General features: G+C 30.7%; 1 protein-coding gene across 1 annotated transcript; it reads left to right on the top strand.

The window, feature by feature from the left end:
- Positions 1 to 2,012: 2,012 nt before the first annotated feature.
- On the top strand, positions 2,013 to 6,368 carry LOC129299715 (la-related protein 1C-like). The gene is made up of 6 exons (XM_054938178.1): positions 2,013 to 2,856; positions 3,109 to 3,679; positions 3,761 to 3,905; positions 4,026 to 4,116; positions 5,431 to 5,502; positions 5,755 to 6,368. The coding sequence occupies exons 1-6, from the start codon at positions 2,350 to 2,352 to the stop codon at positions 5,914 to 5,916; spliced, it is 1,548 nt and encodes a 515-aa protein (XP_054794153.1). The 5' UTR covers positions 2,013 to 2,349; the 3' UTR covers positions 5,917 to 6,368.
- The last annotated feature ends 11,376 nt before the right edge of the window (positions 6,369 to 17,744 follow it).

The raw sequence follows: 17,744 nt of genomic DNA on the forward strand, positions 1-17,744 counted from the left end.
AAATTATTAAACCATTTTAATATTTATAAATATTAAAATTTTAAAACATTTTTAATCTTTATAAATTTATTTTTAAAAATATAAGGATAAATATTTGAGAAGTTAAAATTATAAAAATTAAATTACATGATATAAAATTTAAAGATTAATTTATAATCGAATTAAAACTTTAAAAATTAAATTATAATTATTAAAATTTAAGATTAAGTTATAACTAAATTAAAATTATAAGAATTAAATATTTATTTTTTTTCAATGGATTTTTTCGGTCCAAGTGCCAACTAACTATATAGCTGGACTAGGTACAGGAAAATTATACTTATACTGTATAATAGTTTTTTGAAAAAATCACATATGGGTCCACACACAAATTTTAATTATTAAAAAGCGCATGAAATGCAAAAATAACCCTGAAGTTCCAAAGGTTTTAATTGTGAACAAGTATTGATATACATTTATTAAAACACTCTTATTTTGAAAAGTAAAAAGAAAAAGGAAAACCTCTCCCCACTTTTCATTGGCGTCCACTGTTTTCATTAGTCATAATCCTTCTTTCACAATTGCAATTTTCATCTCCGACCCTTTTCAACGCAAAAAAAAAAAAAAGGGTAAAAACAAGAAGGATAATTGAGCAGAGGCGAAGAGAATCCGCAATCAAAATCACAAATAAAAACAATTAATTCCACTGGAGAAACCGTAGGAATGGGACAATACCCAGCCAAGACTGAGAATCCCATGGAAAAAGGGAAAGACTTTGGTGGTGATTGAGCAGCAAATCACAACAATGATGAAGCAATTAGGCAACTTCGAACACTAAGCACTCCTTTTCCTTTTCCTTCAAATGCTTCCACTGCAAAGTCCGATGCCCTTTCTTGATCTGAAGAAATTTGTCCTTGATATCCCCCGTGCTTCCAGTTGCAGAGAGCCTTCCTCTTCCCATTTTCATACCGGAACTTTGAAATTATTTTTGCATTTTGTGGAACTTTTAATATTTAGGATTCTTGTACGACTTCTATGCAATTTTCCCTAACGTTTTCGAGTCTTGCTCCTCTCCGATGACATGAACGGTCCCTGGGGGCTGATTAGCATGCACCCCCCCCCTCTTCCCTTTTTATAATAATCCGTGACAGTTTTTTTCTTTTTCTCAACATGAATATAATTTGTCGTGTTCTGATATATTAATCTCTTCCGATAAATCAATCTCTCCTGATACAGATTTCTCATTAAATAAAAATAAAAATAAAAATAAAAATTTATACAAGGGGTTACTCTCAATCAATCGAGAGGAAGAAAACTTTGGTGGGGTCTGGCATGAAAAACGATTATTCTTTTAATAAAAAGAGTGTTGTTTGTATGGGCTTGATATTTGTTGACCTGTTGCTATGTTGTTATTTATAATATTTATTCAATGAAACATTATAAATCATTTTACATGCAAGAAGGCATCCGCTTTATAACTGTTATACTGTAATTTTTGGACCAAATTAAGATAGTAATAGGCTAAACGGAACTTATTATAATTTTTTCACGAAGTTAAATTAAAATTCATAATTTATTGATTTGATTCAGTTCACATTTATTTTTATATATTGTATAAAAATCATAATATATACAATCTATAAATTATAAATAATATGGTTCATTTTTCATATATATTTTATATAATGTATGATTTTCATTGGCCCACATTTAAAGAGAAAAACATGTACGCGGAAAGGAAAATAAAAAAGAGAACGAAAGAAATAAGGGCAAGTGAGCTCTCCTTTTATCATCCAAAAAGAAAAAAGAAAAAAGAACAGGTAAGAAAGTCGCACCCCAATTAGGTTTCTACGAGGCCGCGGTCTGATAGACAGACAAACCAAGTTTTAATTAGGCGGCCATTGAGGAGGTTAATTTGGTGATTAAAAATGAGAATGTTAAAAAGGTAAATTTAAAATTGCTATCAAAGTGAACTTGTAAATAATATATATATATATATATATATAGAAAAGGGTTTGTTTTGTAAGTTTAGGTTTCATAACAGAAGCCTGCCTGTTGTTTTGGTGCGGATATACGGGAGACGGAGGAGTGACAGAGGGAGGGGGAGAGAGGGAGGGGGCAGAGATCGCTGGTTTTGGGTTCTGCTAGTCAGGGAGAGGGAATTTACCCGAACAAGATCCGTCCTCACTATCATCATAGTCGTCAATTCACCGAGACAAACCCTAACTTTTATTCTTTAATTCGTTTTTGTCTTAAGTTCTATTCGACCACCTCATCGATTCATTAATCTCGTTATTTTATTTGATGCTCTGGGTCATACGCTGATCAATCTCTTCGCGGTTCTACAAAACTTGAAAACCCTAATTGGAAATGGTTACCGCACCTGATTCTTCTTCTAACCATCACTCGCCGACTAGTACTGGGGATACCAATAGCCCTAAGTTCCCGCGGAAAAACTTGCCCTCCCCCTGGGCTCAAGTCGTCAGGGGTGGTGAGTCCGAATCACTCTCCAGCATTCGCCAATCGCCGCCATCATCCTCATCAGCTTTTTCCTCCTCTTCCTCTCTGTCCTCCCTCATTACTTCCGTGTTCGATCATCCGTCAGCGTCTGATTCCAATCCGAAGGTGGCTCCTCGTTCCCCGCCGCTGGATAATTCTAATACGGCTGCCGCTGATATCTCTGATGCTAGTAACGGCAATGCAGCTCGTTCTAAGAAAACTGCTTGGAACAAGCTGGCTAACGGCGATGTCGAGGTTAGCCCTGTAATGGGTGCTGTCTCCTGGCCTGCGCTGTCTGAATCCACCAAGGCTCCGGCTAAATTGCCTGCTGAATCGTCTTCCAAGGCTTCCACCGATGGATTACTCCCCAGTTCTCAGGTTTATTTGCATACTTGCCCTCATTTTACACTTGATTGAATGGATTGTTTGAAGATTCCGTAAAAAATATTGCTATTGTATTCCAGTAATTTAACAACTTAACAATTTCTGCGCAATATTTGTGGGATTTCATATGTCGTTTCCTTTTTTTTTTTTTAAGAAATTGAACAGAGTATCTTCATGAGTAACGATGTTATATTTATAGAAACTGTAGCTTGTCTTATTTGCATGCTGATCCTGCCATTATTGTAGGAGCCTGTTACTTCACACACCCCTCACAAACAAGCTGCTAGTAATGCAAAACCTAATTTCGCAACAAACCATAGCACATATAATAGACAAAGAACGATGATGAAGCGTGGAAGTGGCAGTAACATTGGAGCTGGTCCTGCACAAAATAGCTTCCCTAATCCTCCCCAGCCCCCACCGCCGCCACCTTTTCCGGTACTTCAGATCCCTCCAAGTAATTATAATACTGTGGTACCAGGGGCTCCTGATCCTTCCTCAAGAGAGCTTCTTTACAAAAAGAATAGCTGGGATCCTAGGCCCCCAGTTGGGGGTTTTATGCCTGTTGTGAATGATCATCGGAATTCCACCCGCAGGGGCAATTTTGGGCCCCATTCACGTATTGATGGTTCTTATCATAACAATTATGGGGGCAGACGTGATCAGGATCGAGGAAATTATGCAAATAGTAGGGATGCTCATGTAAATCAACAGAGAATGCCTCCTAGGGGATTGGTGAGGCACTTGCCACCTAATACTGCTGCATTTGTGGCTCCTCAGCCCGTAGCACCCTTTGCAAACACTGTGGGTTTTCCTGGTGAGTTTTTTCCTCCTTTTTTACCCATGGTTATTTTTACAAAATAATGTACAACTGATCATCATTCTCTTTGTCTTTCAGAGTACTATTATTTCCCAACGCTACCATTGGAACCCTTTAGGGGTATGCCATTCTTTACCCATAGCCCTCCTTCTGCAATGTTCTTTCCTGTTGCAGAATCACCCCTGGCCAATATGATAGTGAATCAAATTGATTATTACTTCAGGTTATGTGCCAAATAAAAAGTTTATTACTTCAGATTATATTTTTCTGCTTTTCTATTTTATAATTATCAATAAATGTGCCATACTTGAACTATCTGTTCACCCTTGATTTCTTTTTACAGTGATGCTAATCTAGTAAAAGATGAGTATTTAAGGTCCAATATGGATGAACAGGGTTGGGTTTCAATTAGTTTGATAGCAAGCTTTCCTCGGGTAAGTCAATTGTGCTTCAGTAAACTCTACTTTAGCCTTTTAACTTTAGAAACTCTGAATATATCCATACATTTTTATTTTGTTGAAACCAAAATATGAACCAGGATATGTGTTTGTGTGTGTTAGTCTGGTGTGTGTTACAGAGATTATTACCTTTCAAGGATTTGCTTTACCCAGCCAACTGAAGGTTTTATTGCTTTAGAACTAATAATAAGCAACCAATGTGAAAGGTAACATATAAAAGCCTTTTCATGAAAAATTAAATTGGATTTACATTGTGCATATTGGAGAATATTCTTTTTTACTTATTCAGCTGCCTGACCTTGTAATATATCGGAAATCAAGGGGGAAGAAGCAATGATGTTGCAGCTTGTTGGCTGAAATGATCAATTTGATTGTTATTTGCTACTTTGAATTTGTGATAAATTATTTTAAATTCCCTCATGATTTGTAAATTTTTTAACTGGTAGTTAATACTAGATATTTTTTTACATGTCAAAGTTATCATTGTTGATGGATAATTGCAATTCCTATCCATACCTTTTTTTTATTGTAATTGTTTATGTATTTATATTAACTATAAAATATGTTCATATTCCTTTGCCTTGAAAGGTCCTTATAGAACTTTACAGTGGCACCGATATATGGTGGAATGTGATAGGTGGATATTGGTCAATTATATCCTTGTGATTGAGACAGTTTGTTTAAGCTGGTAGTGCAATTGTTTATTATGTCAGACCCCATGGCTCAAGATGGGAGGAAATTGTAATGGTTTGGTTGTTTGACTATTTGATTAAAGAATAATTGAGAGTTAGAAAGTGATTGAAGTCTCTTTTGGATGGAAGATTGATTTCACAAGTACTCTCTTCTTTTAGGAAAATGATTCATTATAGTCTGATTCCTGTAGAAATAAATTTTTAAATATATGATGAGTTAAGATAGTGTTGTGTGTTAGGAAATGGGGCAGATGATACCAAAATTTTTTTAGGACACTAGTCTCCTATCCTTAACTACTTATCAATATTCATTGTGTCAGCAAGTGTATATTTCATCAATTTGTACTTGTAATCTCACCTCCCCCCTCTTCGTTCCAAAAAGAAAATGGGATTATATCTGAACATCTACCCATTATGGTGATCCAATTGTTTTAAGAGTGGCATACAACTTATGAAGTGATTAGATGCTCTTCATGTCACCAGTGTGTTTTCAAATTTTGTCATTAGTCAGTTTATGCTATTATGACTGTCAAATTCCAAATATTACTTATTTTTTCATACATTTCTTGGGTTATTTATTTCTCCAATTCTTTTGTAGGTTAAAAGTCTGACAAGCAACATTCAGTTGATACTGGATTCACTAAGAACTTCCACCATTGTAGAAGTACAGGTAATCAAAATTTAAGCTAACTGTTTTGTGGAAACTATCTTTTACCATGTGTGGGCCAAAATATGAATTTCCTGTACTATTCAATTATCCATTTTAATTTCTCTTATCACTTAGGTTCAGTGGCAATGGCATGTGGTTATGCAGTGGGTATAGTTCGCATGAGTGATGAAAATGTTTTTTTGTTTAATGTAGAAGAGGACATAGCTCATCTTTTATTATGAGATGTATTTCTCATCCTCAACTTTGTTGCAGGGTGACAAGTTGAGGAGGCGTAATGAATGGAAGACATGGCTGCCATCCTCTCAGGCTCAACTTCGGGTTGATTCTGCTTTGGCGTCTCCTGGCGGATCCAATCACAATAGCCTGGTTGGTGACTTTCAGAAGATCACCCTAGAAGAATCAACCACCGATTAAGTTTGTTCAAACCCCACCTCAGATGTCTATCCAGCAAAATCTGCAGCCAAGGCTTCTAGTCAGATAGAACTCCCAAATGCAACTGGCATTGCCAATTGAAACTGGACATAATCAATGCACCCCACCCTAAAATTGTTAGCCCTAATCCAGCATCCAGCCTCGGGCAATACCACAATTTCTTTTTTTCTTTTTACCTTTTTTTTAGGGTGATTGGAAGTCAGGCTTTTCTGGAATATGAGTCCTTCTTCAGTCACTGAGCTCGATTTTGGTAGTAATTTATATATCAAGTAGGGGGAATAATGATTTATTGATCACTACTACGATCTGAAGATAAAGTTGATGAGACAAAAGGAATTTAGATTTTTGATTGATGCAGATTTCATGAGGTTATTGATTTGTACAGTTAATGTTTTGGTTTGGATGAATTTTTTTACCATGATTTTCTGGATCCAGTTTGATATGCAAGGGTGGTGGATTTTGAGATTCCCCCCCCTAAAAAGGTAAATCTCATTTGCTGTTTTTTTTTCCCTAGCCAAGAATGATTTCTAGGTTTTTTTTTTTTTTGTTATTCTTGAACTTCAATTTTTATGGAGGCCAATTTTGGTAGTCATTTTTTCCCCCCCAATTTTTAAAAAGGGGGAAGCAAATACCAGCTCTTCAAGTTCTCGATTCTGTTTCCTTGCTAGGTAACATTTCACTTCACCTACTTTCAATTAAAAACTGCTCTCCTTTTTCAAGTTCAAAAAGAAAATTAGAAAGAAAAGAACCTAGAACGTTGTCACCATGCAAAATTATGAAATGAGCACAGAACTCAGAGGGAGACATTACTGGCTTTTGACCTTAGTTTTTTAACACGGTGTTTTATCGTGGTTTTGTAATAAAAGAAAAGGCAGAGTTTTTACTTGAATGCACTTGGCAATTCTTCAGACTCCTAGAAGTATCGAAGGAAGGTTTTGAATTAGATTTTGTTTCAATTGTCCCCTTGAGAAATGCTAGCAAAAGGTCCCCATGAAAAAAATGCAACAAACAAATTAAAATTCACAGACATTGATATTAATATTTTTATCTTACTATAAACTTCACTGATATTTTAAAAAAAAAAAGAGGCTAGCAATCTACATCAGTATTTTCCAACCTATCATGACATTTAGTGCAATTGAGAGTTATCTTTTTTTAAGTTTGAAATTATCTTTCTATTTACTTAGCCTCTTTTTTGTACTCTGAATTTTGAAGGGAAAAGACAATTACAGAGTCCCTAAGGCCATTAATTACAATTAGGAATTCTAAATTATTAAAATTTTAATAATGGATCATAGTGCTTGCTTGGAATTAAAAACATACACAAGTTTCCAAAATTGCCCTCCACTTGGAAAATAAAAAAAATTAACACTATTAAAATTACTATCATCTATCATGGGATGAGATTAATGTTAATTTTAGTTAGGAAATCAAGAAATAATAGATGGGGATAGATTGTTTTCCATTATGAAACTAAAATTCACTTTTAAAATTTTTCAATGGCACTTGTGAATGTATAATAGTCACTAGAAAAGTTACTAAAGTGACTGCTAAATATGAATCCAAACACTTGTGAGTTTTTATACTTATTAATATATAGGCAGACCATTTAGAAAACAAGAAAATAACATTGCTGAAGTTGCTATTATAAGATAAGAATATTGTTAATCTCGATTGAAAAGCCAAAAAACAATAATTAAAAATAGATTGTTTCATAGTATAAAACTAAAATTCATTTTTGAAAGTTTAAATTTTTCAAGAGCACTTGTGAATATACAATGATTCCTTAAAAATTTACTAAAGTCACTTTTGGAGGTTATTTTAAACTATTCTTATTTTTTTATTTCAAATAAGGAACTTGCTCCATTATTGAGATTTTGATCATTTAAAATCTTTAATTGTAATAATAGCCTGTCATTTTCCCTATTTTAAAATTCAATATATATTCCTCTTGTTAATTTCTTGAAGGCACCTAATAATGGCACCAGGTTATTTATTTCTCCATTTAACTAGCCTTCCATGGTGGGAGTTGATTTTTATGTGGAACATTATATTGGCCAACGAATTTTTTTAGATGAGAACATAATGGCTTGCTAAATAGAGAAAAAGCAATTTTCAAGATAAAATATAACATCAACTTTATATTAAAATAATAAAATAATGATTATAACAAAGATTATAAAATTTTAGTTACTTGTTTTTAACATAAAAAGTAGGGGTATTCAACTTGTACCTGTATTAATTGACCTGATTTCATCCTAAATATATTGAAACAAATCTTGTCCTGGCTTGAAAAGAAGAACGAGATGAAACACAAAATTACTTTTAGAACATTTTGGCCCATCTTGAATAGTGTGTGTATATATATATATATTATTTTTTATTTTTAAAATATACATTAATTATATTAATTATATTAATATAATTTATATTTATATTAATTATATCAAATATAATTCTTTTCGTTAGGAGTGTTCAGGGGAGCCTTAAAAAATAGAAGTGGGGAAGGGATTAATTATCCACATGGACGCGAAACTTTTGATTGTCTAAATGGTAATCCTTAAAAGAGGGTTTGCCATCAATCTAATTCATGGCTGCTTTTGTGATTCATGTTTTGCGGGTTCAAAGTTGTTTTAATCTTGCCAAAGGTAGTTAGAAAAAAAGAAAAAGAAAAGAAAATGGCCCCTAATTAGACAGTTGTGGTACTAACAATACTTCCTTCAGTCGTTCATATAAAGTGTCTTTTAAAAATAAAAGGTCAGCCAAATTATCAGATATTTAATTGAAATATTAAATAATTTTTAATTGTTATCTTTAAAATTTTAATAGCTTCATTATCATTAAGGTATGATGGGATTTTTTAAGTAATAAAATAATATAATAACTCTTTAACATGTTTAAAAATTGTCCGAAGCACCTTACATAAGGGACGGGGAGTATTAAATAAATAAGCACGGCATTTCGATGAGTAATTCAAACAAACACGCGATTTTTTAATGGTATCATCATTATCACGCCATCATGTGAGGGTCTCCACTCCAGATGGCAGCTTGCTAGGGTGCAACGTGGAGAACTGAGGGGTCTCCACTTGGGTCTTATTTTAGCAAAGTAGAAAATGCCAACGAAACGAAACCCAAAGTAGCTGAGGAAAAGGAAGTAACGGAATCAAAAACTAGGGGTACCTTAGGTTTTCAGTTTGGTAAAAATTTATTTATTAAAAGTTTATTTATCAAAATTCAATTTGATAAAAATTAATTTTTTATAAAATAAAAGTTAACTATTATAATAAAATTTATATTTAAATATATATTTTTAAAAGTCAGTTGTTTGAATAACATATGATAAAAAATATATTTAAAAGTATAATTACTAAAAAGTACATAGGTTAATTATATGTAATTATTTATTTAAAAATTATTTTTGATAAAAATATATAAAATTTGATATAGTGAATAATTTATATAATAAAAATGTATAAATAATATACATTTTTAAATATTAAAATATTTAAGATTTAAAATGCATATGTACGCATTACTTGGGACTGTACAAATATTAAAAAAATTTACCAAACATAAATTATTATAATGATGATCCTTGTTAGTTAAAGTGTATTTAAGAAACCATTGTCCTCTTAAATACAAATTGAAGCATTGCCCTTGCTAGTTTACCACTGTGAATATTATATTTTGTCTGAATATTTTTAGTAAAAATAATAATAAAATCAACCAAAAAAATAAAATTTTAATAATATAGATAAAATAAAAAATATTTAATTGATAGGGTTTAATTCTATTTTAACCTAGGTAATCTTTTATTAGTTAGGATATTATTTTTTAGTTCATTAAAACAATCAAAAAATATAAAAAAATATAAAAATAAAATTTGATCCCTTTTTAAGATTATATTTTTTTAAAAAAATGATAATAATAATAACAACAACAACAAAATAAAAAACACATTAAGAATTTAATTGGTCTTCAGAATCACTTTTGAAAATAATGAAAAATTCTTGCTTAAATCTTAAAAAATCTTAACCATTCAAAAATATTAGGAATCAATTTTGAGGATTTACTATTTTTAAATTTCTCTCCTTAAATTTTATTATTTTTTTATTTGAAAAAATAATATATTTCAAAATCAGATTGTTCTTTCTCTCCTTTTATCTAATTCCTCAAATTAATTAAAAAAGCATTAAAATAAAAAAAATGATAAGGGCTGGGCAAAATGTTGAATCATCGATGTTTCACCACAGCCCTAAAAGGCTTTTCATCGACGCAAAAAATAGAAGCCAAGGTAGACGAAAATGTAAAAGAAAAGAGGAAGACAGAAAAAGGTTCGGGTTGCAGAAGATGCGTGCACACGAGCGTTTTTGGCCATTTTAGAAAGAAGCCAGAGATAAAACGCAGAAAAAAAAAAGAAGAGCAAAAGAAAGAGACACAGAGAGCAGAGGAAAAACATAGAGCAAGCAACTGAGGTCTATACACAGCACTTAGAGAGATGAAAACACAGTGGAAGAAAGGGAAAAAGCAAAAGAAGGAGATGCACACGATCAGGAAGAGCAGAATAGAGACGGTAATACAGAGGATAAGTGAACCTGAGACTGAAGCATGTGGGATTAGAGTAGAGCCGGTAATTCGAGGGGTTAGACTTATTCAAATCAGGCTTAAAATATCTTACCCCTTCTAAAAAGCCCGTATAGCCAAGCTCGACTCTAACACCTTCGGGCTGGCCCGAATACCCAAAATTTTTTAAAAATATTTTTCTTTATTTTTTGAACCAATTTTAATTTTTAAATAATTCTACTAAGCATAAAATATTATCTTAATTTTAAAAGAATAAAATAAAAAATAACTTATCAACTTTGTATTTAAGTAGCTCTGTTATTATTTTGTTATATTATGTATAATTTATTCATGAATGTTTCCTTTACATGTAAATTAATGTCTTAGTTATTTAAATATTGCTCTTATCATAGTCATATATAGATATTTTATATATTTTAATTAAATTATATTATTTTAATTATGATTAAGCCAATCTCAATTCAATCACAGTTAGACTACTAACTTAAAATTATTATCTTGATCAATTTAAAATTTTTAATAACTTTTAGATAAATTGTACTTTTCATTTTTATGAATATAAAAAAATTGTCATCATTATATTATATAAAAAAATTATTTAATTATGAGTAAAATATTTTTTTGAAATTATTTTTTTTTACTTTTTATATTGTTTAACTCCTACATAAAATGGATTCTTACTCTAATTTACCCTTAATTTTTAACCAAATCTAGAATGGACAAAAACTAAGCAATTATTTAAGAATATTATTCTATTTATTATATTTATCTAGTAGTATAATCAAGAATTCATACATGCATAAATTTTATTTTTAAAATTATTTTAATTTTATTTTTAATTTAAAATTAATTATCTTAATTTATAAAAAATATAAAATTATTTTTTATATGAAAATGATTTATAGGACTCAAAAAAAATTTTAACAAAAATTGGATCTTAAAATATTAAAATAAATATTAAAATATATTTTAAATATTATTTTGTGATATTTTATTAATTAAAAATAATAAAAATATGAAATATAACTATTTTTATTTTTTTAAAAAAATAACTACATTAAAACACTTATATATATATATATATGGTATTTTAGTATGAAATAATATAAAACTTGAAAAATTAATTAATATTTATCATATTTATATATTTTTTTAAAAAGTTAATTTTTTTATTTGGGTATTTGGGCCAAGCTCGAACACAATCGGGCTTGGCCCGAATTTCCTTGGGCCTATTCGGGTTGCCCGAATAGGCCCGAACAATAAAAAAATAATATTTTTTGGGGCTTGGCCCTAAATTTTTGGATGGGTTTGGGTTAGCCTATCTAGCTCGACTTAAATTACTGGCTCTAGATTAGAGGAGCAAATAGCAGTGAGTAATCATCCACCCCCTACTCTCTGTATAAGGTCGAAGAAGCAGAATGAAGAGGATCAAAAATTTTTGTTAAAAAGAGATAAAGAAGGGTGAGTGATTGGTTTTTTTTGGAGAGAAAACTAAGAGAACTAAAGAGAGAGTTGAGGGAAATTTTTGAAAAAAGAGAACCGAGAGCATGAAGGAGATTTAGGGTGTGACACCCTAAGTTTTTTCATTAGTAATTATCAGTGTTTTCAAGGGTAATTTGGTTAAAATAGATAAATTGTTAATTTAGCGAGGTTTATGGAGATTAATATAGTTTTTGAATCTTTGGACAGTCTTAGAAAAGGGTTAGGTCGATGTTCAAGCGGGCTATGGCACAGAAGGGAGTTTAAAATTTTTTGAGATTTTTTGTGCCATGTGCCGCGATGGGCATGTCGACATGCCGTGATGCATGCACGAAATCAGGACTTATTAAATTGGGAATCAGACTCAAAAAGTATAAGAGAGAAAGAGAGATAACGAGAGAGCGACGGAGGAGAGCTCATGGTCTGTTAGGGAACGATCCTTAGGCTACTTAAAGGGCATTTTGAGCTTGAATCACTATTAGGTAAATTGTACATCCCTTCTTCTTCTCTTTTTTATGCAAAAATTTGAACATTTGGGATAATAGGGGCTTTGATTTCGGCTCCCTTAAGGTTTAGACCAAACTCATTGGTTTATTTAAGATCTTAGAGAGTTAAATCAAGCTTCTAACCTTAAGTTTATGAGTTTTGTGGTGATTAAAAATTTTTGGTAAAGGTTTGGACAAACCCTAAGTATAATTTGAAGATTTTGAGATAATGTGGGACACTGATTAGCGAATTTAATATGTTGGATGTTTAATAGGATGGTTAAAGTGTGTGAAAATGGTTGGTATTATTAAAAAAGGAATTTGAATATTTTAAGCACTTAGAATATAAAGAATTTGGAGTTATCTGGAGTGATAATTGACGATGGTCACTTATTTTATATAGATTGAGCGTTGCTTAAGCCTTATCGTACGTATAGAATATGTGGAGCTAACATTAAGCCACCGTAACCCTTTTTGTGTGACAAAAGGATTGAGGTAACTATATATTTTGTTGTGTTTATTAACTATTATAACTATGTAGAAGTAACTACAAATGATAAAGTTGTGGTTTTGAAGAGTTTTATGCATAATTTGACATTGTAAATGATTTTAGTATAAAAAATTAATTTATAAAAGGTTATTGATTTTAATTGATATATATGTACTATGTATATAAATTTGCGATGTGAGCATGTGACGAAAAGTGGTGGAAATTGTGAAAAAGCATGATCATAAGGGGTGGGAGTTCACCTGAAATATGTGGAGATATGTGTATGTGATTGAAAAATTCATATGGTCGAGCTGACACCATGGACATCTGGTACAGCATTATATGGGATTGTTATCATGGAATATTTAGGCAGTCTGGCAACTCCTTAGCACCCGTTAGGGTACGGTTAGGAGTCAATGATACCCCTATCACAATTGTGTGAAGAGGGAAAAATCATAGTCCGTAAGCGGGTTAGATTACCTTTGGCAGGGTATTTCTACTAGCGAAAGTGTGCTCGGGTCAATAAGTGGTTGATTTAAGGGAGCCTATGGTTTCATATCAGGAGCATTGGAGGTTCGGTGGTTAGTTGATCATGCTAGTGTGAAACTATGTGTTTCGTTGAGAAAATATACACTTATCTTATAATTATGGTATGTTTGTTATTATTATAATTTTGATACTTTTTTATGGTTATTTGTGGTAATAAACATTTGATGAACTATATTGGTTATTGAGATGTTGCACCCCATGGTTATATTTTACAGGTAAAGGCTTCGGTAAGGGTAAAGGGAAGGAAGGGCATTTAAAGAGTGAAGAGTATCATTGTATAGCTCTTCCCTTTCTCTTTTTGGGTATTGTAATGAATATTATCACCAAATATTGCCAACTTAAGAATATGACATTATTTGGATATTACTTGTATGAATTTGTGATAAGTGTGTGTATCTTGGTCTAAGATTGATGTTTTGGATTAAGTGTGTGCCTAACCAAGTTATATTTACACGTGATATATATTTAAGTGTTTTGAGTATCAAAATAACTAATTGATTTGTGTGTTGAATTTCATCCGTCTCGTTGTGTTATTGTCAATTGAGAGTTTAGTAGTCATTTTAAGTGTGATTACTCAATTATGTGTTAAGATTGAATTGTTATGTGGTGTGTGGTCCATTTGAGATGGTTAAGGTATCTCTGGGACTAATGATATTTGGTATTGTGAGTTGGACACCATAGTGTGTGTTTTGTTGTGAAAACAAACTATTTTAGATTCAATTGTTTATCTTTTAAATGGATAATTTTTTGAGTTTAAAATTGGTGCCAATAGCTAGAGGTCTCTAAGAGTTTCGTGTGGACACTTGAACTGTCTAAATCAAATGTCGGATGGTAAAACAGCGCGCTCCGAAAGTTTGAAGATATGCCATGACAGCAATCTACTGTCATGATTGTAGGTGTACACCGCGGCGTGTGATTTTTGTGCCGCAGCACAAGAGGCCTTTGAAGGATTCGTCCCCTTGTGCCATCTACCACAACAGACAGACCAGATTAAGGCTAGAAGGCTTATTTCAACCTATTTTGAAGTGATTTGATTTTCATGCTTTCATGTTTGCTCTTAACTAATTTTTAACCATGGTTTGAGCTCAAACAATATTTTGAAATAAAAAGATTTTTCATTAGGATCCTAATGTTTTAAACTAATTATCTTCAAACCCTTAATTTATGATAATTTCTTTAGAGGATTTTATTGAATCCTAATTATTATAACGATGTGTGAATGTTGTCATGATAATATCAAGGTGGACATTACATAGGACCAAAGATTTGAGAAGGATTTATGGGAATTTTTTGAAAGAGAGGCAGAGATCGGAGTCTTTATTCACTACAATAGGTTTGAATTCTATATTTTTATCCTAAATATTTTAGCTCTTCTTATATTAAATATCATAGTGCTATTATGCACAATGGAGATGTTCAAACCAATAGTTTTCTTTTAAGCGTTAGAAATTCCATGGCAATTATATTTTGTTGGTTTTGCATATACCTATCCTATATCTTCATAGAGATGTTGATCATATAATGATATTGGAACATATAATGGGTCGATCAAATTCTTCCCTTTATGATCTTCTATCCATTTGTCTGGTTTAACTAATTCATTGAATTATGCATACCTGTAAGTAGTTTCTTAGCTCTTAAATTCTTGATTTTGTTTTTTTGGAGTAACTTGTTTTCTGAAATTGCTATGGATTAAGAGTAACCAAGATAGAGGAAGTTTACATGTAACCTTAATTTTTTTATATGAGAGAATCTCCATTGTACTGATGAGCATGAAATTTTTATCTTGAATCCTATGACTCAATTATGTTTGTTCTTGAGTCTTCTTGTTGATATTAAGGTCAGAGAGCCACACACAACTTCAAGTTTATAGAGTGATGATAAAAATCATAGTTAAATCAATTCATTAGTTGTCATATGTTGATCGTCTCTCAATATATAACTCGAATGGAGTTGATGATATTAATTCCTAATTCCATCAAGCTCTTACTTGTTCTAGACGTACTATTTCCAAAGAAGAGAGGAAAATTTCTAATGAAAATTTGGTGACAGTCTTGATTTGGTTTTGTCTTAGTAATGTCATGTTTTTTTTTAGACCACACATTTGAGTTGGATTTATAAGATGTGTTTAGCATGAAAGGATTTACTAGTAGGTGGCAGTAGAGTTTTGGTCCTTGTGCCAATTTAATGGATCTTTTACTTAGTTGTAGCATCATGTTTATTCTTATATGTTTCACTGTGCCTTCCTTCATTGTTGTGTTTAATATGCTATTATTGTGGTTTAATATGTTATTATCTGAGCCTTTCTTATAAAAGGTTGAGGAGGGAGTTCGATTTTAGAGGAGATTGGATTTTATTTACAATTGCAATCTAATACAATATATATATATATATATATATGATGAATGAGAGAGAATATATTTGCTCATCATTTATTTGATATGTGAGATTTTAGGTATCTCCGCAAGCATTTAGAATAATCTCATACTATGAAAATTAATAAGATTTCACAAGTATAAGGATCAAAACTTATATAATTAATATGGGTTCAAAAGCCTGTCATTAAAATTAACTCTCTTTTTATAATTTAAATCAATAAAATATTTAAGTCTTATCTGAGATTTTAAAATCTTCATAAAGAATTAAATTATGTATTATTATGTGAAATAATAAGTTCTTGTAGATATCGTGAATCTCAATTTATGTAATAAATAAATAAATTTTGTAAATAAATAATAAATATTTTTTAATAAATTGATTAATTAAATTAATGTGTTTACATAATAACCATTAAATGTTTTGATCATGTGAGATTTTTGAATATTTATAGATCTCTAGAATAATCATCTTACTATGTAAGTCAATCAGGCTTTACAGGTATAACGATTAGATTTTTATATTAAAAATATGAATTGTATAATTACACATTAAAATATATATATATATTTATTTAACTCTTCATTGTGTGAGAATTTTGAATCTCCATAAATATTTAAGATATTCATATTATCATATAAGTTAATAAAATTTTATAGATATGATGAATCTTTTAAAAAGTATATATGTATGAACATGCTTAAAAAATGTGTGTGTGGTGTGTGTGTTTTGTGTGTTATTAATACTTAAAAATATAAGTAAATAAATTAATTATTAAACTCTTTTATCGTATGAGATTTTAAAATCTTCGCAGATATTTAGAGTAATTATATTATTATATGAGCTAATAAGGCTCTGTAAGTATAAACAGTTAAATTTTTAATAAAAAAAATAATACTTTATATTCGTTTCTTTTTCTTATTTCAAAAGTTGAGAAAATATTAAAATTAAATTATTTTTACAATTTAAAACATGCATATCAAAATTTTAGAAAATTATTTTCTTTGTAAAATGATGAATTATTTTTTAATTAGTGTCTCTTCAAAAATATTTTTACTATCAAACTTTTAATCCCAAACTACGTAGATTTTGATCCCTATCATATGTTACATAGACCTCCAAGTTTGTTTTTGAGTCAAGTCTTCCCTTGTAAATAAATAAATATTTCTTACTTAATTATTATCATTTTTTATATATCAACATATGAATAAGAAGTGATAATTAAAAGAACTTTAAAACTATATTAATTTAGCACAATTAATTCAAATAACTATTCTGACGAACGGGTATTATAAGATGCCTAACATCTTCTCACACTCAATCGACTCCTGAACCTGTTTTTGATTTCACAAACCATTCTTATTTCCTTTTAATGATTTTTCAAGATTTGTTTTAAAATTTTGGCGACAACTCTCATTTAATCGGTTCTTGCTTTAAGGTCAGAACTTTCACTCTTGCATGTCGTTCACGTCGCATTTTCAGGTGCGACAACCACTCTAACACAAAATGAGATACAAAGTTCAGCAATTGTTAAATTATTTTAAGGTAATGGGAAACATATTTTTAAAAGTCCATATGCAAATGGCAAAAAGCAACTTTGATGAGAGCTAAGGGAAAGCACTATTAAATGGATTTGGGATAGACTTTTTAAATGGACTTTTTGAGGAAAATTTAAATCTAAACAACTTTCTAATATAAATTATATTTTAAAAGAATTTCTGCTTTGTTGAAGGTGAATCCAAACTGATACTAACAACACCTAAACGAGCATTAGAAGATGTGGAGGCCAGGGGAGTCATTTCAGCAATATTTTATTAATTACAAGCTATTAATAATGAGAAAAAT

The sequence above is a fragment of the Prosopis cineraria genome, unplaced genomic scaffold (assembly GCF_029017545.1).
Source record: "Prosopis cineraria cultivar Desert tree isolate PC_DT_omini unplaced genomic scaffold, ASM2901754v1 PC1268, whole genome shotgun sequence".
NCBI classification, from domain to species: Eukaryota; Viridiplantae; Streptophyta; class Magnoliopsida; order Fabales; family Fabaceae; genus Prosopis; species Prosopis cineraria.

Excerpts from the sequence above, each read along its gene's own strand:
- LOC129299715 (XM_054938178.1), top strand. The coding sequence starts at position 2,350 with ATGGTTACCGCACCTGATTCTTCTTCTAACCATCACTCGCCGACTAGT. Across the intron at positions 3,680-3,760 it reads AAACACTGTGGGTTTTCCTG|AGTACTATTATTTCCCAACG; the intron begins GTGAGTTTTTTC and ends TTTGTCTTTCAG. Across the intron at positions 3,906-4,025 it reads CAAATTGATTATTACTTCAG|TGATGCTAATCTAGTAAAAG; the intron begins GTTATGTGCCAA and ends TTCTTTTTACAG.